This window comes from Hevea brasiliensis, chromosome 8 (genome assembly GCF_030052815.1).
Source record: "Hevea brasiliensis isolate MT/VB/25A 57/8 chromosome 8, ASM3005281v1, whole genome shotgun sequence".
Classification (NCBI taxonomy): domain Eukaryota; kingdom Viridiplantae; phylum Streptophyta; class Magnoliopsida; order Malpighiales; family Euphorbiaceae; genus Hevea; species Hevea brasiliensis.
In genome coordinates this window covers 11,674,971-11,699,481 of record NC_079500.1, presented here as the reverse complement: position 1 = coordinate 11,699,481, position 24,511 = coordinate 11,674,971, and the positions used below count along the sequence as shown (strand labels likewise).

At 31.0% G+C, this 24,511-nt stretch overlaps 3 protein-coding genes and 1 pseudogene across 4 annotated transcripts; 2 read left to right on the top strand and 2 right to left on the bottom strand.

The window, feature by feature from the left end:
* Positions 1-4,300: 4,300 nt before the first annotated feature.
* On the top strand, positions 4,301-6,345 carry LOC110642173 (nicotinamidase 1). Of its 2 annotated transcripts, none has more exons than XM_021794128.2 (5): positions 4,301-4,688; positions 4,782-4,965; positions 5,048-5,181; positions 5,323-5,508; positions 6,078-6,345. In XM_021794128.2, exons 1-5 carry the CDS (start codon positions 4,548-4,550, stop codon positions 6,171-6,173), a joined length of 741 nt encoding a protein of 246 aa, XP_021649820.2. In that variant the 5' UTR covers positions 4,301-4,547; the 3' UTR covers positions 6,174-6,345. The 2 variants fall into 2 exon arrangements, with proteins under 2 accessions (XP_021649820.2, XP_021649819.2); XM_021794127.2 differs by having other exon boundaries at positions 4,394-4,688; positions 6,075-6,345.
* A 229-nt stretch (positions 6,346-6,574) lies between these two features.
* On the bottom strand, positions 6,575-13,816 carry LOC110642181 (protein EXECUTER 1, chloroplastic-like; annotated as a pseudogene).
* Positions 13,817-16,080: 2,264 nt separating this feature from the next.
* Positions 16,081-19,240, bottom strand: LOC110642175 (beta-ureidopropionase). Its single transcript, XM_021794129.2, has 6 exons — positions 18,925-19,240; positions 18,546-18,653; positions 17,602-17,790; positions 17,282-17,509; positions 16,975-17,199; positions 16,081-16,665 (listed from the first exon to the last, which is right to left on the bottom strand). Exons 1-6 carry the CDS (start codon positions 19,048-19,050, stop codon positions 16,300-16,302), a joined length of 1,242 nt encoding a protein of 413 aa, XP_021649821.2. The 5' UTR covers positions 19,051-19,240; the 3' UTR covers positions 16,081-16,299.
* Positions 19,241-20,496: 1,256 nt separating this feature from the next.
* On the top strand, positions 20,497-24,318 carry LOC110642176 (uncharacterized). Its single transcript, XM_021794130.2, has 6 exons — positions 20,497-20,996; positions 21,086-21,181; positions 22,567-22,607; positions 22,765-22,882; positions 23,120-23,200; positions 23,963-24,318. Exons 1-6 carry the CDS (start codon positions 20,805-20,807, stop codon positions 24,017-24,019), a joined length of 585 nt encoding a protein of 194 aa, XP_021649822.2. The 5' UTR covers positions 20,497-20,804; the 3' UTR covers positions 24,020-24,318.
* Positions 24,319-24,511: the final 193 nt, after the last annotated feature.

Genomic DNA, 24,511 nt, shown 5'->3' with positions numbered 1-24,511 from the left:
GCGACTTGGCAAAAAGCTTGTCCATGGATTTGGATTTCAGCATTAATCCATGCTCAGGCATCAGGTCACGTTAATTGATGTTCATGATTTTGAGGCATTTACAATCGCTTTATGTAATGCTATTCATTTGCGAGTGGAATTGCATTCGGATTGCAAAGAGGTTCGGCTCTTTAAGGATATATTTTTTGACTTGTTTTCAACGATGGAAGTGTACCTTGCTAATATTGAAATTTTCTGGTCTGTGGAATCTCTTTATTGCGGATGTTCTCAATATTTTACCATTTTGAAGGTGTTGCGTTGGATATCTATAATTAACTAGTGCGAAGAAAGATCACTGCTGGCTACTTGAGCACAAGGAAGTGACTGATGGTAAATCTAGGATGCATTTAGCCATGATGATGATCCCTGAGATAAAAATACATGATGCAGACTTATATGAGATGCTCATTGCTAGGTCTCAATATCTGGATGCGGATATGTGTATGGCATTCAAAAATCAGCAAGCTACAAGTCCTGGAGTACTAGAGCGCTGGTTATGCCTCTTATGTAGAGCCATATTCAGTCCTCAAAACTCCCTTTTCCTAGCGTGCCAAAATGATCCTAAGAGGTTCTATCCTAATCCTGGCACGCTTTCACTGCCTTTGATTACTTGACTGACATTTATTTGTTTAACGAATGATTCTTCCTTCTCAAGTTTTCACATAATGAATTCACTAATCTGTTGCAATGCTTTGTCTACAATTTTGGAATATGATTCAACTAATATTAAATTTGGAATTTTCAAGCAATTTGATTCTAAAAGTTGGTTTGAGCTATGATCACACGTACATATACAGTATCCTGGTTCACGATATCAAGAATTGTGTATTTAGTATTTTATTAATTTATTGTTAAATATGCAGCAAATGGGCTTGAACCCTACCATCTCGAGTGCTTGGAATTTGTTGGGAAGTTGATTGCATTAGCTTTGATGTATAAAGTAGAAGTGGGTGTTGCGTTTGCCCATGTGTTCCTTATGCGACTGGCCTGAAGAAGGAAAATTTCACTAGAAGATGTAAGGGATATTGATACTTGCTTATGTAGTTGGTGCGAGCAGGTCATAGATGCTGAGGTCATTGACTCTCAAATTCTAGTATACGCTGAATCTGAGTTGGGGTGTCAATGGAGCACAGAACTGAGGCTTGTGAATAGCAAAAGTAGCAGGGAGGCTTATGTTGATTGTCTAATTCAACATCGTTTTGTCGCATCTATCTCTAAACAGATATCATTTTTCAGACAAGGATTTGATAGTGTTTTTGGCACATCAATCGTTCAGTTGTTCTCTTTTAAAGGACTGGAGCTTGAAAACCTTAATGAGTCATTGTGGGGATGCATAATTACCCGAACTTTACAAAAATTTTTTGAACCATGATTACAAGAAAAGTGATCCCCTGATGTCTCAGTTCCAAAAGGTATGTGGAATACGAAGTGCATGACATTTGAACTATGATTCTTATTTTATTTGGCTTTGATTGGGGCTTGTACTTGTGACTTGAAAGTTGCAAAGACGACTTCATTAGCAGTGAGATAAAGCTCCTTGGTTGAATCATGATTACTAATTCACTTTTCAAGTTAAATGCAGACATGGTGTGAATTTTCTGTAATGAACTCTTAGAAACTATTTTACTTGGTAGGTGAGAAGACAGGGTCGCAACATTACAACTTGGCAGAGGAGTCTTATTCCCGGGTGGCTGTGGATTGAGGTCCGCTATTTGGCGGCCGTGCCCTTTCAGGCTCTCATATCGGTTGGAGGAATGGGTGTGTGAGTGGCTTATATAGAAGTGGCTTATATAGAAAAAATGACTCTGTTAAAATTGTCATGGTTTTAACAGCGATCCATTCTTGCGACTGACTGTTTATCGTCTTTCCTTCATTAAAAAAAAAACAAAAAAACCTATGGTGTAATTGGATTGTTCAAGTGGACGTGTTTAGAGAGTCCAACCGCTGTTCTTATTGGTTGGCTGGTGATCCTGTTCCTTCTTCACCTGTTGAAATTTTTATATATAGGTTTTATTATAATTCTTAATTATGAAAGGACTTATAATAAAATTTTTGTAGATACATTAATTTGATTATATAATTTTTAGTTTCCATTATGTTAAAAAAATAAAAAAAAAATCTTTTGCTTATTATAATGTAGTTTATTCAAATATTAAAATAAATTTGGACAGATGATATGATTCACACTATATCAATTTTTTTTTTAATTTTAATTTTTGTCAATTTAATATTTTAATTTGATTAAAAAACCTAAACTGTGAATACTGGGAATTTTAATGTTAAAGAAAATAAAAATACAAAAATATTAATAATACCCATCTAATTAGTTTACATGTGAATTTTCATATACAAAATTTTCCCTTTTCTTTCAAATTTTTATTTTTTTAGAAAAAAACTTTTATTTGTTGATTTTTTTAAACAGTAATGAGAGGTGAATTGATTTTTTTTTATTTTTTTATATTATTTCTACGTATATATATGTATTTTTATAAATTTATTCCTCTTAAATTTAAGTCTTAAATGATCAAGAAAATATTTTTATAACAAAAAATTAATTGACCATATTTTTACATATTTTTAATTTAATTAAACTCTAATAGAATAAATTTGAGTAGTACATAATTGAATTTAAAAATGATTTAAGTTTGAATAATGATGCTCATAACGTATTTTGATTTTACATTTTAAATATTTATTATTCAAACTCATTTATATATGTATTTAATTAAATCCGTACCAATTTAATTAAAAATCGAGTCTTAATTTGACTTGGTTTGATTAATAAACTCTCTTAAACTAATGTAATCGAACCGAATAATCAACGAGTCACAAATTCAACCAGTTTTGAAACGGAAATTCCAAATCAGACCCCTCATTAAAGAAAAAGGCTATTGTTGGTAAAGTCGTTGCTTGCGGCAGTAACCATCACAGCTGAGTCAATCCTTTGCTTTTCTTTTGCAATAACTCATATATATATATATATATATATATATAACTAAATAATTTTATAAAACTATTTCTTTTATTAAATTAACATAAAATAATTAAAAACTATAAATTTATAACTATTATGCAAAAAATTAAAAAAATTAGCTTCAAATATTTACAATTTAAATAATTAATAATTATTATCTTTTATATAGTAAAAATAATATATATATATATATATATATATATATATTTTTTCTAATTATGTTATACAAGTTTAATATATTAATATTTATTTTCATTGATATTTAACCAATTTATTACCGTAAAAATTTAAAGTTTAAGTACTTCTCTATTATAAATAATCAAATATTATTATTCAAAATTTAATTACAAGTTTATATTATTTTCATACTAAAATTATTAATAAATATATAAAAATATTATTATTAATTTTATAATATTTATTTAATAATTTATAATATTAAATTTTAAACCCTTAACTCTTTAATCATCCAATAGATTTAAAAATTTACCATCAATTTAATGAATACAATGATTTGTTAATTTTTAAATAAATAAAAAAGTTCACAAATATAGGATCAAATTTAATCAAATTCCTATAATTAAAAAAAAATAAATTTAATATCCAGAAATTAATCTTGACATTTTATTTACTAAATTTTAATATGAAAATTTTTAATTTAATCATTAGATTTTATTTTATATTATACTTTAGTTTTTAAATTTTAAAAAATTAATTATTTAGTTCTTAATTTTTATATTATATTATATTTTATATTTTAAAAAATTAATTATTTAATTTATAAATTTTATATTATATTACACTATAATTCCTATAATTTTAATATTTATAACAATTTAATTTTTTTAATCTATGGATAAAATTATTATAAATATTAAAATTATAATGATTAAATTAATTTTTTATATTAAAATTAAAAAAAATTAAATAATTAATTTTTTAAAATTTAAAAATTAAAATTTAATATAAAAAAATTCAAGGACCAAATTAATAAGCCATATCTTCATAAAGATTATAAAAGTTTCATTCATATCTTCAAGCACATGTTTGCATTAAATGAATGAGAAGATTTCTCATTCTTCAAAGATGGATTATAGCTAACTTTAAATTCTTGGGTCATGGTAAATTTTCTGGCCATTGTGATTTTTTAATAAGCGAAGTATGAGTAATTCAAGACCTTTCATTTTCTAAGACTAAAATGGATAGAGAAAGAAAAGTCAATGCAAGCCAGTTAAATGTTACATCTCAAGAAAATTTGCTCTAAAGATTCCTAGCGGGAAATCTCTATTCAATTTCTCTTTTTCTCTTTGGTTATTGTCAAGTCTCTGGATGGATGTATATGCTTGTGCTTATCTTCTTGACTTGTCTACCGACCCACAGAAATTAAGCTTGGAGATATTTATATGAATTATGAGCTTTTGACGGCTGGAGGTCCAAATGCTACCCTCCCATAGGGCGACAAGTCCTTTATTAGTGGAAATCACTTACGGGTTGGTCTGCTTTTATACAGTGAAGAGAATTGGGTCAGTGCAAAATGGTGTCTCAAACAGCTGATCTTTTGAAAAATGAGCTTCCTCTTGAGCTGGAGGCTGTGGTTTTGCCTGAGGATGGTGTGACCGGCCTTGTTCTTGTGGATATCATCAATGGATTTTGCACTGTTGGTGCTGGAAATCTGGTAATTAACTCTCTTAGATGCAGTATTAGGTTCTGTTACTATAATAATTCTTCTTGAACAACAAATTTGTACATGTTTTGTATTGGCTATTAGGCTCCAAGAGAACCCAACAGGCAGATTTCAGGAATGATCAATGAATCAGCAACGTTGGCCAGGGTGTTTTGTGAGAAGAATTGGCCTGTTCTCGCATTTCTTGATTCCCATCATCCTAACAAGCCTGAGGAACCTTACCCTCCTCACTGTATTTCAGGCACCGATGAATCAAATTTAGTTCCTGGTATCCTCCTATTTACTTTTCTCTGAATCATTAATTCCTATTTGCAGAAATATATCATTCTTGATTCCATGAACATCTGTAGCTCTACAGTGGTTAGAAAAAGAAACAAATGTCACAATCAGGCGCAAAGATTGCTTTGATGGATTTCTGGGTTCAATTCAGGATGATGGGTCCAATGTTTTTGTAGACTGGGTGAAGCACAATCAGATCAAAACTGTGAGTCCTGAATTTCATTCCCCTAGTTGATTATTTCACCATGGTTATCATAATCATGAATCAGCTGTCGAGGTTTAGGGCATGAATCTGAAAAAGATTTTTAGATGACTGATTATATTGGTAAAAAATGTTATGGTGCAGATGGTGGTTGTTGGGATATGCACAGACATTTGTGTGCTAGATTTTGTTAGCTCAACATTATCGGCTAGAAACCTTGGATTTCTGAGCCCTTTGGAGAAGGTAGTGGTGTATTCTCGTGGCTGCGCCACCTTTGATGTGCCGCTTCATGTCGCCAGGAACACAAAAGGTGCTTTAGTTCATCCTCAGGTAATTCAGTGATCTTCCTACCACCTTGTATATTGAACAAGTATTTAATAATTTAACTTTTTTTTTTTTTTAAATTTAACTTAGTTAACTATTTTTTCTTTTAATATGATAGTGGTAAACCAGTAATGGTGCTTCCCATGGTAATATTTTTTCTAATTTAATTAAAAAAAATTATTTAATTTTTTTATTTTAATAAAATTTAATTATTTAATCTTTATTTTAAAAAATATATTAATTTTTATATTTATTTTATTTACTTTTTTTAATTCTTTCAGTCATTTAAATATTAGTGTAAATTTCATTTAATTGTTATAATTTAAAAAATATAATTATATAATTTTCTATTTTCTAAGACCATTAAGGTAATTTCCTTCCTTTATTAATAAAAAATTAATTTAAAATGAAAAGAAGAGTTAAAGGAAAAATGAAATAAAAATATTAGAATTAATATATTTTTTAAAATATAAAAATTAAATAATTAATTTTATTATAATAGAAGGATTAAATACTAATTTTTCACTTATTTGTTTATTTTTTATTTTTTATTTTTTATTTTTTTTTACTAGCAGGAGCTGATGCATCACGTAGGGCTTTACATGGCAAAAGAAAGGGGAGCCATAATAGCAAGTGAGGTGTCATTTGGGGCACAAAACCAGCAGCCATAAATCCATGTCTTGCCTGTTGCATCTACCCAGCAGTAATCAAGGGCACTAGCAATTGGCAATTATGAAGGACATGTATGCTTCCCCTTAAAGGGGTATATGGAAATGGGAATGTTTATGTAGAATTGCTCTCTAGTGTTGCCAATTTAATAAATAAGATAAATAATTGCTCTCATTTCGCGCAGAGCGTTTAAGTTAATTTATAAATATAATTAACCCTACTTGCATCCTCTTCCTCTAGCCGCATGAGCTGGTCGAAGCAGCCACAGTGTGAATCACATCTTAATATAAGCTTTGATAATTCATCTTTTTGACTCCATATCTTTACTGGTACGTCAACTTCTCCAGTGGCTTCCTAAACTGCAGCAAGCATAAGAACAACTAAAATAACTGACAAAAATATCTACAAAGTAACAGATAAAACCTGCACTTTTCATTCATGGATTATGCTTAAAATGGGGGAAAATTGCAACTCTGCTTAATTGTAAACAAGCTCAAAAGCCCTTCTACATGTGTTGACTGAACTAGTCTCTATGTAAAGATTGCACTGGTCCAGCCACATCTATCATCAAATGCTACTTATAAAATTGTGAATAACAATTCTAGTGTAGAATCTACTCCCCTGTTGTTAACTTGAAAAGTGCCAAACAGTTACATATTGATAGAGATTAGAGTATTCACTGAAAACTTAAGTGCATAAGCTGCTGGTAATGACAGCTCAAAAGTCATGCAGCAGAAAAGCTGAATATCTACTGCATCTCCAAGCTTCTGGGTTAATTGCTCTAGGCTAATATGTTTAACAGATACAACAGTTAGTTGAGTGACCATTGGACATGTCGCTGGATTTCAATACCTACCATGCTGCTCAAGTTGAAGAACAAACTGGCAGACTGCAAAATACAAGAGATCGCAAAAACCGTTATTAGGGAATGCTTCATCTCATAACTGTAAAAATCAAAGAACATCTTATGACAAAATCTGGCTTTTCACCTAAGAAATAAAATTCCCAATAACTTTATTTGTGAGAATCTAGTACAATACTCGAACATATGCAATATTCCAAAAGGCAACTCTCCTTTTTCTAATCAATGACAATTAAAACAAAATGAAGACAGATACACAATGAAAAAGGAAGAGACAGTTAGAAAACAAAAAAAAAAAGTTCAACATATCACATTCTGTATCACTTCAAATTTTACAGGTACACCAAGAAAAGGATACATAAAAAGAAATAACACAAATATTACATATAAATGACATTTTAAAATTATTATCCATCTCCAACAAAAGCAAAACAAGAAATTATGCATAGCCCCATCAAACTCAACTCAACTAAGCCTTTATCCCAAAAATTTGGGGTCGGCTATATGGATTCGCTTTCTCCACTCTAAACGATTTTGGGTTAAATCCTCAGAAATCATAGCCCCATCAAAGAGGGCACCAAAACATTCATGCAGATTATGGTATATAAAAAATAGACTGAGACAAATATATAGTTACAATCTTATCTCAATATGCTGCATTTATATGCAATGCCTAATATACATCAGAAAATCTCAATATTAATGGGTAAAACAATGTCTTGTATTGGTTTGCAATTGCAATAATCTAATGCATCAAAATGTAATGTACAAAGGAAGTTGGTTTCAAATATCCCTTGAAAATGCAAATCAATTGCCTTAGAACATTCACCAGAATTTCTGCAAGTAACATTACAAGGAGCTGCCTATAAACAACTCTGGCAAAATTTTGGAACAATTTGAGGCAACCTAGTCTATTGTCCAAAAAGAATAGACCATATGTATCATAAATTCAATTACAATTTACAAATTCAGTAATACTTCCTTGACCTATTTTTTGTTAGAAAGTACTCACCTCATAAAATACAAATAAGGAATGGACAAGCTTGATTATTATCAGATGATCGAAAAACACCAAGAAGTGATATTCAGGAGCCCAATATACAAACCCAACAACCGAGCCCCATTTGATGTACTGCACAATATGAAAAATGATGCCATATTGATATCTTTCCGAGAAAAGGCACAAATAAGGTATAGTTTCATGAGAATGCATAACTATGTGATGAGATGATATAAGAACTGAAAACCTTTCCATCGAGAATAACAAGTTCACCATCAACCAATCGATGATTCTGAAAACCAGGCTCCGCAAGCCTCCCTTGTCCTTTAGACCGAGCAATCTGAGTTTCAAATACATATACACCACAACAATCTGAGTTTCAATTTTCAAATACACCACAACAAGCACTCCAGCAAAGAGAAAGAGGGAGGGAAAAAAAACCAAGCTTACAAACATACCACTCCAAATTCTTCAGGAATGATGCCTTTATGAGGAAGCTGATACCTTTTTCCAACCTTAGCATGAAATGCCACTATGATTATAAAATAAGTAAATATGAATATATATATATATATATATATATATATATATATATATATATATATAAGCACTGGAGCATGGATTAAAAAAATCAAGTGCATGACATGAAGTTGTAAAATTTATATAGCCAAAAATAGCGAGCATCAGAAAAAACTGATACAACACACTCCACATTGCTAAACAGAAAGACGAATCACTAAGATAACACACAAAAACCCTCTCCAGCTTTCACAGAAAAATGTTAAATTCTTAAATACATGAAATTACCTGTCCAGCAGGTACATACGAATCTCCAGTTAATTTTATAGCTTCAACATATTCATAAAACTCTAGATTAGAAGCCTCCCTGTTCCCACACTCATCTTGCCATTGACCAAATTTACATTGTAGACGTATGACTTCTAAGGTGTACAGTCCATGAGCAGGTATATAGTCCTGAGAATATCATATGGTATTAAAATTTAAATTTCACCCTAAGTTGTGCTTAGGTATCAAAAATAATATAGCACAAAATAAATGGTCCTTAATGTGTCAGAAACAGGGTACTAGAAGCAGAAACTGCATAACATCTTATAGTAAAGGCAAAAGTTCAAATTTTTACCATAAACTTTATTAACTTTTGCAATGTGATCCTAGAACAATAATTTCATACAATGAATTGTAGTCTAAAACAAAAAATTTGCAATAATTTATAATTTATGATCAAATGAGCTATGTTCTAGAGCTGAGTCAGAATTGAAGTGGAATTATTTAGTCCACATATGTACTGACGTGACCAAAAAAAAAAAAAAAAAGGTAATGTCCATGTTGTCCCACCACCGAGTAACCCCTCAACAAAACAAATCCTAGTTAGTGTCCATTAAAGTATTAGAATAAAGTAACCTGTAAGCGGGTCCCACAAAAAGCTAGTACAATAAATTGATAGAAAGTGCCAAAGTGGTTTTAGAGAAAAATCCTACAGTAAACCCATTATTAGTGGTACGCATATTTCATGTCAACCATGAGCTAGTGATTTTCCTATGCTTAAGAACACATATAATAAATAGTTCCAAAGCAACTCTGACTAAACAAAAAATTAGTTTTAGATTATCAAAAGTTATAAATTGCCATAATCATTATCGTCTAAGTACTTCATTGCATGAAACTTGTGTTCAGGGACCACATCCAAAAATGTGTATGAAGTTCTAAGATAACAATTTGGACTTATGCTCTTAATAACTTAACAGTGAACAGATTCTGTAACAAATCACCATTTAGAGGGTCTGAAGATGTTGATATTTCAATCTGGTGGAAAGTTGGTGATCCAGACAGTGGTTTGTGGTTTTGAGCTTGAGTAAGGGTAAAATTTATCAAGTCACCAACATCTTTCAGCAACTGCACAGATGAAGCAAAAGAATCAAACGAACCGTTCATTGTAATAAATTTAACAAATAGTTGATCTCTTGTTTACCAAAGGTACACAGAGATGTGACCTGCAGAAAACTGAACCAACCTTCAAGGGTATCTGTTACATAGCAAAATCTCAGAACACCATAACACCAGAATTAGAAGAAGAAGAAGAAGAAGAAGAAGAGAGAGAGCGAGAGAGAGAGAACAATTAGAGAGAGGAAATAACTGTTGTATTGTTGATTTGATGATGATTCCTATCAATTACAATGCAAAGGGCTATTTATATCATTCACTAACTACTTAGTCATAACAGTATCTTCTCCCTACCAATGAATTTAGCAAGATTCAACTATTTTGAAACTTTGCTTTTTATCCAGTAAGCCTGCTTCCTTGCCACCAGAATCCTGTTGGTTCACATCTTTCTCAATAGAAAAGCAAAATGACCTCCGTCACTTTTTCTCTATGTTAGCAGGCACTCTAAGTGAATGTTTAATAGGCATGCTTCCTGAAAGTTTCTGAGCAAGACCTCCAACAACAACTTCAACTGATATTTCACTTGCCCCATCATTATCAATAAAGCCATAAGTGGCATCCATTTCAATCTCATCTCTTTCTTGGTTACTTTTACCTCTAATTTGACCTTCTGGTTCTATGGTTTCTAACTCAATATCCTTCTCTTCATCTTCTTCATTCATTATCCATTCTATCAACTTAGAAGTGGAATCCCTATCTACCTTTGCAGGTGCTGTCACCTTCAAAACCTTGACCTTTACAAGAGGAATCATATCTTGCAAAATATTCTGAAAACCGGGCAATCCCTCATTGAGATCAGAACCATCTTCTGTATCATCGCTCTCTTCAGTGTCCTCAGTGCTCACCACAAATAGATTACTTTTTCCTTCAACTGGCCCTGGTGGATTCAAGCAGCTGGTGGCAGTGGCACCTTGTGATTTAGAGGACACTGTTGAAGAGTCTTGGAAAACCCCTTTCCTTTTCAAGTACACAACCTAAAAAAGCACAAGAATCCCATCAGAGAATGTTTGAGACACATTGAACCAGAATTAAATGCAACAATGCCACACCTAGAAAGGGCAAAAGAAGACAAGTAAATGCATCTACAGAAGAAAATGAGCATAACGCATACAACTAAGCATGCTTGCATCTCTTCATAGTTGCTTGCAAGCATGTTCTTATGTATATACAAGCCTAAAAAATCCCAATATACACATAATGATTGGCATATAAGATGAGCTAAGGAGATTTAAAGGTCAGAGACTTGAGGCATTTTGCTTCTATCATGGAACAAAGTTTCAATCTAGTGGAGTAGGGATGAAAGCCAAGAAAAAAGCATAAAGGCATTTTGCTCCTTCCCATGGGGCAAGGTTTGATTCCAGGGGAGTCCAATTGCAGTTGCATACTTACATCACAGCTACAGCTACAATCCTCGTAACAGTGCATGTCACAGTATTAAGCCCATTGTAGATTTAATGTAAGTACTTAACAGTTGTAATAGTGAGACAAATGTAATCATTCAGAAAAGACTGACAGATTTAACTGCAGTAAATATGTTTTGAATAACTAGAAATTATTTTATGGGAGTTATGCCTCTCAGCTTAAAGGATAGATGACTAAATAAGTTGGATTTTTGATTTAGTGGGAGCAATTTGGAAAAGCCCAAGCTGCCTTATATTTCTGTAATCTTTTCTTTGAAGATTTTCATCTTGCATACAGGCTGGCACATGGCAACTCCTTGGTGCCTGGTATGCTTTCTTTGCTTATGAAATAAATAAATTAAATCTCATAAGTCAAAAGTTATAACTTATTTAGTGAATTATACAAAAAATAAATGGGACAAGGATACCTGTTGCTGGTATTCACCTTTCCTGTTCTTTGTAAGAAACATCTCAAACACCGGCACACCAACTGCAGCTGTAGCAAGCTGTCTGAAAGAAAAGGTACATGAATATTAGACCTTCAAAAATAAAAATCCATATGATTGAATCACAGGCTTTGATTTTGACAGAGAAGGCGTTTCCTTTGACAAAGCATCAAGGTACTAGCACGCAAAATGACATATAAACCCACTTTTTTCTTTTTACACTGTTAATCAGCAATCAAATCAGCATTTGTGCTTGGACTTGGACATGTTACCAGCAGTGAAAGAGTGGCTAATAGAATCACTGTTACTCATCAGTCAAATGAGTGCGAAGGAGATGCTACAAGGCATTTTGTATATCATTTATGAAGGAGAAATTGAAATCAAACACTCCTACAAGCTTGTAACTAATTACCAAGGACTATAACTCCTTGCCACATATCTTCCATGCTCTGCAGCAATTCATATAATTAGACCATAGGGATCATGTTCATCTTCTGAGATGCCAGACCACCATCCCACCTTGAAATCGGTATCAAGGGTGGAATAAAAAAAAATTAAACCATAATAATTTTTTCATTTGAAATGCCTCAGCTTAACTAGGAAATTCAAGCACAAAATTAAAAAGACAGCTTTACTTAATTCCAGATGGAAAAAGGCCATCATCAGTACTATAAAAAATTAACTACTAAAACTTATCATAAAAATAAACTCCCGCCTGCAAACTTAAAAAGGAGTTAACAAGGCTTTATGAAGCATCTAACAATTTGTATGTATGTAGAGTGTAGTCAACTTGCAATTGACATCAATAACATGCAGAAATATGTTTCCAGAATAACGATGTCTGAAGATTAATTGACGCAAACACCCAAAAAAAAAATTGATAGCAGGCATCTCCTCAAATGAATATAACAATCTTAGCAAGGAATGCAAATATACAAAGCAACATCCATCTTGCAAGTTGCAAGAAGCAAATTATCACAGAAAAAGTAACTCATATGGAGGGAAAAAGTCAAGCATTATCTCACCAATCCAGCACTAGCATCATCTCGCAATAAAGCTGCATCTTGGTATCGCTCTTCTACAACTGCTCTCTGAAGCGTCCAAAACATAAAAGGTTAGCAGAACAACAGCACTACTAATGACCCTCTCTCCTTTCCCAACCAGGCAAAATCAGAGCAATAAATCAAATTAAATACATTCAGCTGTGACATCACTCTGCCAACAAGATCATTTGTAGCTGCAGCTGCAATTGCCACCTTTATTCTAGCTGCATCATCATAGTCCTCTATATTTACAGCATGACTCAACTGCGACTGCAAGGAAAGAAATTTCAACATGTAAAGAACACCATATCAGTAGAAAGTTAAACAAGTTATGCAGCTCCATAAGTTCAGCTTCATTTCAGTGTATAATTTCAGGGCTTTCTAATACAACTACCGAAGTTATAGCTTCTCACCTTAGAAAAGCAAGACGTTAAGTCTGTTAACATGGAAAGCTCCTATAGTTCTGTCTTCAAGGGCAGACAACTATAATTATTTTTACAATATTTGGAGGCAAAGCTCCCATGTCCGCCACTGTCTGAAGCTTTGTATGTGTTTGTATATGTGAATGTGTCATTGAAAATGATAGATAATTGGAGAAAACAAAAAAACGTTCAAAAAAAAGACTACACGCTCTTGCTCATCGCTTCTTCGAAATGCCTTCTCCAACGATCCTAATCCCACTCTTCTTCACCCTTCCCACCCTCCCTCTGCGCATCCACTCCATTCCCACCTCCATATCGTCTTTCCAGCGCGGATCGATGAAAGAATCAATCGGTTTCATCGCACTCTCGATAACACCTTGAAGCGCAGCATCCCATCGCCACTTAGTGGAAGAACTATCAGAAGAAGAGGAACTGGTGCAGCGACAGAGAGGAGTAGCAGCAGCAGAAGAATCCGAAGACGCCCAAGAGAAGAAGGAGAGAGAAGGAAACGGAGGAGAAGTAGAAATATTGGAGGGTTTTTTTTTATATATATATTTTATATTGAATAAAAGATTATTTTAAATGGAATAAATTTTATATTTAAAATAAATAAAATAATATGATATAATATAAAATAAAAAGATAATTTTATAGTTTAAAATTTAAAACTCAATTAAAAATTTTATTAATTTCGGTTAAATTTATTTTAGTTGTAATAAATTTTATAAAATTGATTATTAAAAATTTTAAATAATTTTTTATTGAAAATAAATATTAAAATTTTAAATTTATAAATAAATTTTATAAAATTTATTTATATCAAATAATATCTAAATTTTAATTTTATTTTATAAAAAAATTCATCTAACATGTAATAATGAATTATTAAATTAAAAAATACCTCTAAACTATAATATAATATCTACAAACGTGGTTTCAAATCCTTCTCCATCTCAAAAGCATATTATTGTGATAATATTGATAATTTTATAATAAATCTAAATAGTGATTGAAATAGTTAATACTTTATTTGAGTGTAAGAAAAAATGAGGTAAAATTTTTTTTTTTAATTTATAAATTTACTATAGTAAGTTACAGAATTTTTGTAAAATAAAATTAAATTTTATAAATTTTTTAATAATAAATTAAACTTAAGGATAAAATTTAGAGATTATAAAAATTATAAAGTAATCCTAACAAGTATTTAGAGACTATAAAAATTATAAAGTAATCCTAACGAGTATTAGTACGAATGGTAAAAAATTCTACATTCAAAGTAATCAAGTGAATAAAAAAAATTCTTATTCAAAGCACTTTATCCTTATGAAATGAGCCTCTTCAGTGCAAACTTCATCTATTGTGTTAAGAAATACCTGTTTTCTACTTAAAAAATTATCAAGTCATGGATAATTCTAAGAATTTTTTTAAAATTATTGATAATTTTTTTTATTTATGTTTCTGTGTTTAAAAATCTGTCTCATAGACTCATATAATGAAAATTCAATGTTTAGAATAATTTTTTTTTCTTGTAATTCAAAAATTTTATAAAGGGATGGGTTGTTAGTTACTTTAAATTAATTAAATGAAATTTTAATAACTAAAATATGTAAATAACCATTACATTGGTTTTTTTTTATTTAATCTTTCTCTTTTATTTAAATTTTATTAGCATTTTTTCATTTTTATTTGATGTTAATATATATATATATATATATATATATATATATATATATATATATATATATATATATATATATTTAATGAAAATATTTAATGAAAAATAATATTTTTCATTGCTTAATTATAGTGTTAAATTAATAATATGTATTTTTATCATACATATATAAATATTTTCACATTTTAATAAAATTATTAAATTTTATACACTAAAAATGCAAATATTTTGCACAAGAAACCTTAGGTTCCCTTTGATTCATGGAAAATATTTTCCTAAAAAATATTTTTTAAATTTTTTAGCATTTAAGATATTTAAAAAAATTAATCGCAAAATATTTTTCTGATCAAAAACAGAAATAAGTCATTTTTCATTTTCTAAACTTTAATAATCTTATTAAAATATAAAAATATTATACATATATAAAATACACACATATTATTAATTTAATATTATAACCAAATAATAAAAAATATTTTATTCCATATAAAAGTTATTTTTCATGAAACAAACAGAATCATAATATATATATATATATATATATATATATATATATATATATATATATATATATATATATATATATATATATTCTGCTAAAAGTAAAAAATTGAAATTCTCAATTATAAGTTTTTAGGACAAAATACACTTAGTTATACTGTAGTTTAGAGGTTTTATCATTGAGGACCTAAGAAATTTTTTTTATTAGAAATTAGGATTTGTTATTTTGCACCATTAACAATTACGTGATAAAAGTCTCTAACGGTGTCAAAAAAAAGTTGCTAACGTAACACCATTTCAATTATTTTATATATATATATATATATATATATATATATATATATTATATATATTGTCTGAAGTAGTAGTGTCTAATGACATCATGTCAGTATTTTTAGACATTGTTAGACACTTTATCACTAAGTGCTAACAGTGCAAAATCACAAGCCTTGATTTCCAAACCAAAAAAAAAAAATTCTTTAGATCTTCAATAATAAAAAAGCTACACCCTAAAGCACAAGATACTTGAGTTTACTTTACCTCACATTTTAATCCTTCCATTTATGACCATTGGCTAACCACCCTTGATCATTGACCGTTGAAAAAAAAAAAAGATATTGTATTACAATGAAAAAGAACATTTTAATGGTGATGTTCCTCATCACTCTCAAAATGTTTATCTTTTCCCATCATTTATCCCTATCTTAGTCCAATGAAAGAAAAATAACGTTCAAATATTTACAAACATGAACACACACTGAACTTATTTTGGCTGTTGATTTGACATACCATTACAAGTTTCCATAGTACCTGGAACTTATGAAGACTTCTTGTGTAACAATGGGTCACAGATGACTTGGGGCTCAAAGTCTGGCTTCAAATAATTGGCAAGCAAATCACCATACAACTCGTAGCGAGCAGTCATTCGAAATCCCCACTTGTCTTTCAGCTGTCTACAAAGGTTTAGGTCCATGTCTGAGATCAACAATCCATCCTTGTAACGAGAAAGAGAGGGCGTGCAAGAAGCATCTGGTGCTGAAAAATGACTAGACCCATAGAAATGCCCAAAATCTGTATGTTGTGGCTTCCCATCACCCGAAGTGAATGGATTGGGAAAATTCTCAGTCCCAACGCGATTGATAGATCCAACAAAATAGCTATTGGCTATTGCAGCATTACGAGCCTGTAAAACCATGTCAATTTGCTTGAAGAAAGCAATCCTTTTTAATATTTCTAATTTCGCATTACAATGTTTTACTGCAGGTTATCTATTAAAGAAAAATCTAAATATTTAACGACTAATGCTTTTTATTGCATGATAATCCTCACAGGTTAATAATCTTTCAGTGAATTTTATCTCTACACAAAGGCTTGATGGTGCTTACTTTTCCTATTACCTAGCATGGGAATATCAAAGCACATTGAAAGTACAGGCCAAAAAATCATCACACAGAAGTTAAGCATGAAAGGAAGCAAATGGACAGAAAATAACCTCAATGGGCCACATTGGTTCACTGAGTTCACCAACAGTGGCAGATGGATTGAAAACAATCTCAGCACCATTCAAGCCAAATGCTAACCAATTCAATGGATGGTGCCTCCCGTAGCATATATTAACAGCAATCTTTCCATAAGCAGTCTCAAACACAGGATGTCCAGTATTTCCTTCCATATAATATGTGCTTTCATTGAAGTCACCAACTCTAGGTATATGGTTCTGCCAAATGCAATTTCAAAAATGTGCTCAACAAACTGCTCTAGAAGCAATAAATGATAGAGATAAGCAGACTTGCATTTACCTTTCGATGCTTGCCAATTATGTTCCCATGATTTCCAATTATAATAGCAGTGTTCCAGAGAGTCTCCCCATGATTCACATCTCTTTCAAGAATTGGACTTATGATGACCATGTTGTATTTTCGTGCATATTCCTGAAGAAATTGTGTTGACTCCCCATCCACATGTTCTGCAAATTCACACCACCTCTTCTCACGAGTACAGAACGCAAATGGCATCATCCATGCTTCCTGGAATAATATTATGTGAGAAATAACTCCAGACCCTTAAACTATGTGGAAAATCAATAGATGAATTAGTTCAAGATCATCTCTCAACTTACTTGCAAACATAATATGTTCACTCCTGAAGAACCTGCAGCATCAATCATTGGCTTCAATTTCTGGAAAATAGCCCTCTTTTGATCCAAAAAAGGGGCAGTTGTTGGAAGAGCTATGGAGTTCTGAATGAGACCCACCCTAACAACTCGAGGTTGTCTTAATAACTCTTTGTCAGCACCAAAGCAAAAAGCCTGAACGTCATAAAGATTAATAGTTTAGAACAATAAATAGCATAGCATTGATTAAGGATCCTATCCTGAAAATGAAAAACTGCTTTTTCACATAGCTAAGCAATGAAAATACATAAAAATTATTATAAAAAATTAGTAGGACAGCCAAAACAAAAAACAAAGCCTCATGTTGCATGGTGCTCACACTAAAAGTTTCAAACTTTTACTCTGTTAATACACAGTTAAACATTCCTAAGACATTAAATAATCTTTGTTGAGTGTGAGACTTTATGATGTGCAAACGGATGTGTAGATGCATAGCACAATCTTCTATAAATAGAATTAGTAGAAGATCCATTTCACTTCTCAAAAAGTGAGGCTCATGCAATGTGTTGGGTGTAAAATCCTATTTATCCCATCTACAGACTTACTGATTTTGGCATCCCAGTGTACTGTACATCTAATCATCTATTTGTTTCCAACACAAGCATATCAAACCAGAGTTCTGTCACAGTTCAAAATTACCATTTTTGTTTTTAATTAGTTCCGGAACTAGTCTCCAAAAAAGATCACATTCAGATTTCCACAAGTGACCTCAAATTTATTGTATAATGAGAATTCTGAACACTAATAACCAAATCACATGTTTCAGCAGTCAATAAAATGTGAAGTATATTTTTCAAAGATTTTTCTAATATTACTTTTCTGATGTACCAGAAAAAAGAGACTAATCTAATACTGAACTACTATAGCAAATAGACGAGACAAGCCAATACCTGGAGGTCAAAATCATGTTCTGAAGAGAGAGCTTTTGCAAACTCTGGAAGATCTACATGTTCAATTGCCCTTCCACAATTCATCCCTAGAAGCAACCTGCTGACTTCCTGAAAAAATTATTAATCATACGATCAATACAAAAATCCAGAAATCATAAATTTAACTACCATAATCATCTAGTGCTTTAAGTTGATTATACAAATAAAACTTCAGATTTAAATGAATTCACTTTAAGTTTCTAGTCAAATAAAAAAAAAACTATTGAATCTGTAAAAGATAAAAGATTACTTATATCCAGGAGATATGAACACCACATATTAGACTAATCAGCAACTTACCCATCAGAATTTGCAGTTCAAGGAAACAAGATGAGGTTACCTTGAAAAGATGAGGCTTGAGGTTGGCACAGAGGAGATGATGAAGGGACTCATACCCACAAATTGAACCGTCTTTAGAGATAGAAATCTCTTCCACATGGTTATTTTCTTCTTGATTTCTCTCCATTTTAAGGTTCAGAGGCTTCTCCGATAACAAGACGAGAATCTGAGCTTATGATGATGGTGTCTGTTGAAAAAATACGCATGTATTAGTGGGAGAGAGGAAAATGATTGATGGGTTAACCTCCGAGTTGAATATTATAGAAACGTGGTGGCACTGGAGTGTGGAGATGGATTGAATGGATTTGGAGTATTCAAGTGAGCATGTGACCTGGTTGTAAAGAAAGAATTTTTAAAGGCCTATATCTTTTTTTTTTTTGTTTATTAATAATATATTGGATTTTTTTATTTAAAAAATTTTAAAATTAAAAAATAAATTTTATAAAATAAATCTATTTAAAATTTTAATTATTTTTAAAATTTTTATTACATATTATTTTTATTTTATAATAATATAATTAAATATTTATTATTACAAATAAATATTTTTTATATAATTACCAAATTTTTTAATGTAAAAATTACAATATAATTTTAATTATAAAAATCATATTTTATTTAAAAAAATTATAATAATAATAATATTCAAATTAAACTACACCAAATCAAGTTAATTATTAAAAAATTATTTTTAAGATAAGAGTGGAAATAACAAAAATTCAATATTTCCTTCTCTTAAATTCTCAAATTGAAATTTCAATTCATAAAATCAAATTTGAAGATTAATATTAAGCAAATTTCATCAACAAACAAAATAAATCTTAATTACTATCAAATTTCTTCAGTAATTACTGCGAAAATCAAAGATATAAAGGCTAATTAATCTGAATTACAAATCCACATATACAATGGTGTAAAATTTAAAAAGGAAATCTAAGAAATCATAATTTAAAATTCACAAAGGGAACATGCAATGCAACGAATACAAATCTTACCTTATGATTAGTGACTTACTTGATTTGGTCATGGTCATTGACTGCCTTGCAAGATTCATCTTCTTCTTAATCAACACTGATTACAACATCTTCTACCACCATTTTACAATAGATTGCCAAGATTAGGGAAAAAAAAATTTGCACCGAGCGAAATAGGAAATTGAGGACAACAATGAATTAAGCACGAGAACATGAGGTGAACAATGAGGAGAGGAAAATAAAAGAGGAGTGGCAAAATTAGGGTTAATTTCAATTGAGAAGAGAATAATAGAGATGAGATGATTTCAAGATCAATAATTTATTTTAATTAAAAAATAAGACTTTTCAAATATAATAATTATAATTATTAATAATTAACATTCTAAATTTAATATATAAAAAAAATAATTATTAAATTAAAAAAAAAAATTAAAAAAAATAAATTATTAAATAACTCACCGTCTCTCCTATTAATTCTAATAGGATAAGGCAACGTTTATGGTTAAATCAATAGGTTATTTTAATTTAAATCGAATTTACATAATTTTTTTTTTTTAGAAGGGTGATATTTCTCTTTCTTTAAAAGAAAAGAAATTTCTTGAAATTATCGACAAAACGACGTCGAAAAATGGAGATTCTGAAAGCTGAAACGACACGTGTCAATTCCAAACAATGTACAACCGACACTTGTCAGTTCCTACCTGCCTGTCTGCCTTGCCTTTCTTGAACAGCAGGTGAAAGAAAAGAATCCCGCTTTCCAGTTCTAACAAACGAAACAAACTGCACGCGCGCACACATTTTGCTCAAGCCAAATCAACAGAGAACCCACTAAATTTTTCATAAAATTAAACAAATTTCTTCGATCGAAGCTGCTGATTCTGTCAATTTTCCTCGTTTCGTGAAAGAAATGGCGAGAAACGAAGGAGGAGGAAGTGGAGAGTCCGCGCCTCGGTTATCGTCGAGCTCCAGATTAAGAACAGGGCCAGACCCCTTTTTGGTTGCGTGTAGATGCTTCAGCTTCGTTACTGCTCTCACTGCCATTCTCTGCATTGCCGTTAACGTTCTTTCTGCCGTTCGGTCCTTTAGGGACGGATCCGATGTATGCTTTCTTTCTTATACGCTTTGAAATTTCATAGTTATATGTGTGCATAGGTGATGTATTGATTGTGAATTGATCGTTTCTTGTAGGTATTCGATGGGATATTTCGGTGTTACGCGGTGGTGATTGCGTTTATTGTGGTGGTTGCCGAGACGGAGTGGGGATTTATCACCAAGTTCTGGAAGGTTTTTTGTTCTTTCCTCCTTTGAAATGCCATCTTATGAATCCCTAATACTTTGTTTGTTTTGTGGTTATTGGATAAAAAAGAAAAAAAAAAAAACAATTAGATGGAGGAAAGGAGGGGAAAACAATAAAAATTAGATTTTCTTAATTTTTTTTTTTTCTAAATTCTTAGAAATTTTTTAGTAATTTAGAGTGAAAAACAAGGAAAAGAAGAAAATGAGAAAATAAAAATTGTTATGAGACTATTATATCAGTAAAAATAGTTTTTTTTTTTTTTTTTTTTTTGTGTGTGCTTTAATTAAAGTAACTAGTTTTCTTTCATCTTAAGGAATCACACAAACGTTAAATTTAATTTTCCTGTGATCATCTCTAAACCCTCAAGTCTAAGGAAACACCAAGTGAGTCAGCTTCAAACATGTCGTTTTGCAGGCAAAAGAGAGTTTTCTTGTTGTGTTTAATTAGGTCCTTTCTTTTTTAAGAAAATAGCACTTTGACTTGAAAACGACTTGTCGTTCAGTTACTATACGCAAATACAATCTCTTTTTTTTTTTTTTTTTTTTTTTTTTTTTTTAAATAAAGAAATTATTTATTAACTCTTATTTATGTCTCATTTATTTTACAAAAGGGAAAAATATCATTTCTTTTCTAGAGCAGCCTGTTCTTAACAAATACATTTTCAGGCAAGCACCACTATTGTTAACTAGATTGAAGGAACTAACCCTACTGTTTCCCATCATGGTGAGGAATGGCATGATTTACAAAAATCTGTTAAGAGTCATTCGTCTAGAGCAGGCCGCTGGTAAATACTCAGATTCACTGAATTAGTATTCTATTTATTAGAACATCTCAGTTTGGAAAAAGAAAACCCAATTCTTGCTTGAAAAGTTTAAAATTACAAGAATTCAATTCTTTTAGTTAAAAAAAAATTGAAAGAAATGAATTCATGCCAAAGTTGATATGATTTTGCAAGAATTTAATTCATTTAATGAAATCTCCTATTGAAAACCCAAAATACCCATACTTAAATCACACTTGTTTCTTTGTAAATAAGGATAAAATAGGAATATAATCGCATTCATTTTACTTTTCAATCATTTGAAACAATAGAATTCACATTTTAAAATTTATTCCAAACACATGAAATCTTACAAAATTATCTGAATTGAATTCTTTCAATAACAGAATACAATTGAATTCTAACACAAGAATCATTCCAAATGGGAATGTTTTTGCGTGGTAAATGCTTCTACCTAATGCATTTATGTTAATGCAAACAGTAGACAAAATTCAGGTCTAGCCTACAAGAAGTATCGTTGCTTGAAAATTGAAATCAATTGGTTACCTTTCTTCATCTCTCGCTTGATAAACTTCATTCTACATTTTGCAGGTGTTGGAGTATTGGGCTGGTAGGGGTATGCTGCAGATCTTGTATGTTTTATGTTTGAGGAAGAACTGCCTTCTATTTTTTTTCTTTACTTGTATTGCACACACAAACAAACACATTCTTATTGGAGATGATGGAGAGATAAAGAGAGATTCATGAACAATATTAATTTAATTTTAAAGGAATTGTTACTCTATTCAGTGTTGCAGTCATGACAAGAGCTTTCCCTGACTATTCAGCAAGCCAAAAGGATCTTATTCTTCTGCAAAATATAGCAAGCTATATGCTTCTTGCTTGTGGTGTGGTCTATGTTGTTTCGGTAAGATAAGAAAAAATAATTAATTTTCCCCTAAATTTAACTTGATTCTTTTGGAGTTTGAAGAAATTTCTAACTCAAACATATGATGATGAATTTCCTTTTGTTTCTTGAGAACTTTTTAATCTATCAAGCAATAGCCAAAAGGTCTTATAAGTTATTTTGATTATCATCTTGATACATCTTACTTGACTGAAGTCACAAAAGGGCAGTCATAATTAATACAATTTCAATTTACAGGGAATTCTATGCATTGGTTTTCTCAAACGTGCTCGCCAGCAGAAGGAAATTACAAGGGAGCAGGCAGTCAAGGATCTGGAGGTAGGTATTACCATGGAAAGAAATGATAAGTTGTAAATTTGTAATAGAGTTGCATATGTATATTATTACTCTGTTTTGTGCAATTATGATTTAGTGGTGAAATCATCTTGTGGAGGCCATGGCACGATGTGGACTTCTTTCTAGAAACAAAAGGAAATAGGAGTTCTTAGATCTCTATAAGTGCCTCATTTGCTGTGCTTATTGTCTGCAAGTACAGAAATAGTCTTCACCCACTAACCTAGGATAGTAGAAGGTAGGTCAACATGATCACGGTGAATTAATGATTTTACTTTGTTTCTTCAATATTACTTTTTCTTGCAATCCCTTAAATGAGGACCACATGGCACATGTTTCGCTGATTCTGATCAGACTAACAAAATAAGTAACAGAATTGTTTTTTTTTTTTTTAATAAAACTCATAAATGTCATGAACAATGATTACAAAATACAAATCACAAAGGCGAATGTGGAAAATTTCTCATGAAGAAGAGTAATATGATGCTGATTGTGGTGCTCAGTAATTAAGGTCTGTGTGGGTTATAATTTACTGTTACAAACCAAAGTACAAAACAGCACACATGATAATTCCAAGTATACTTGTGAATTTGCTGCACATCAGGTAGTGTGAGCATATGCAACTGGTTTTATTAGATTTTTTTTTTTAAATATATAATTTATTCATGTATATCTGTTAGACAAACGTCTTTTTGTTACTGGATTTTTGTGTATCAACTATCAACTAACATGGATTAAAAATAACAGGAATTGGAGCGGCGGAGGGAGGAACTTGAACAATTGCTTGTGGCAGAAAGAGTTTGATGCCATTGGTGTGAGTATTATTTTTCAGATAGAAGAAGCTAGTGAAGTGATTTCAACGAGCCCCAACTTTGCGAATCTAATATTTGTATGCTTTTGTCAATTTCATTGATTGATTATGTTAGATGTTTTTGAGGCTGGATTTTAATTTTTTTAGAGTTGTATAGTTCACGTGAAAGGCATGCAATCAATTCTTTTTTATAATTGTGTTTCCAATTAGTTAGGCCTTTAGTATCCTTGTGTTTCATTGTCAAGTGCACTGCATATTGAATTAAGGTTGCTCTTGATTTCTTATTTGCGTACACATCTACAATTCATCTGCCTTGCTGGAATATGTGTCAAATGCATCTTATCACGGAACACTAAGGTTGGTGCTTATTTCAAGGGAAAAGTAAAAAAGTGTACCATGTCATTTGAGCAATTTTTCAATTAGGCCTCACATGGTTTGTTTTTTAACAAACATGTACATGTGTTTTGCTCTACTAGCACAAGTGG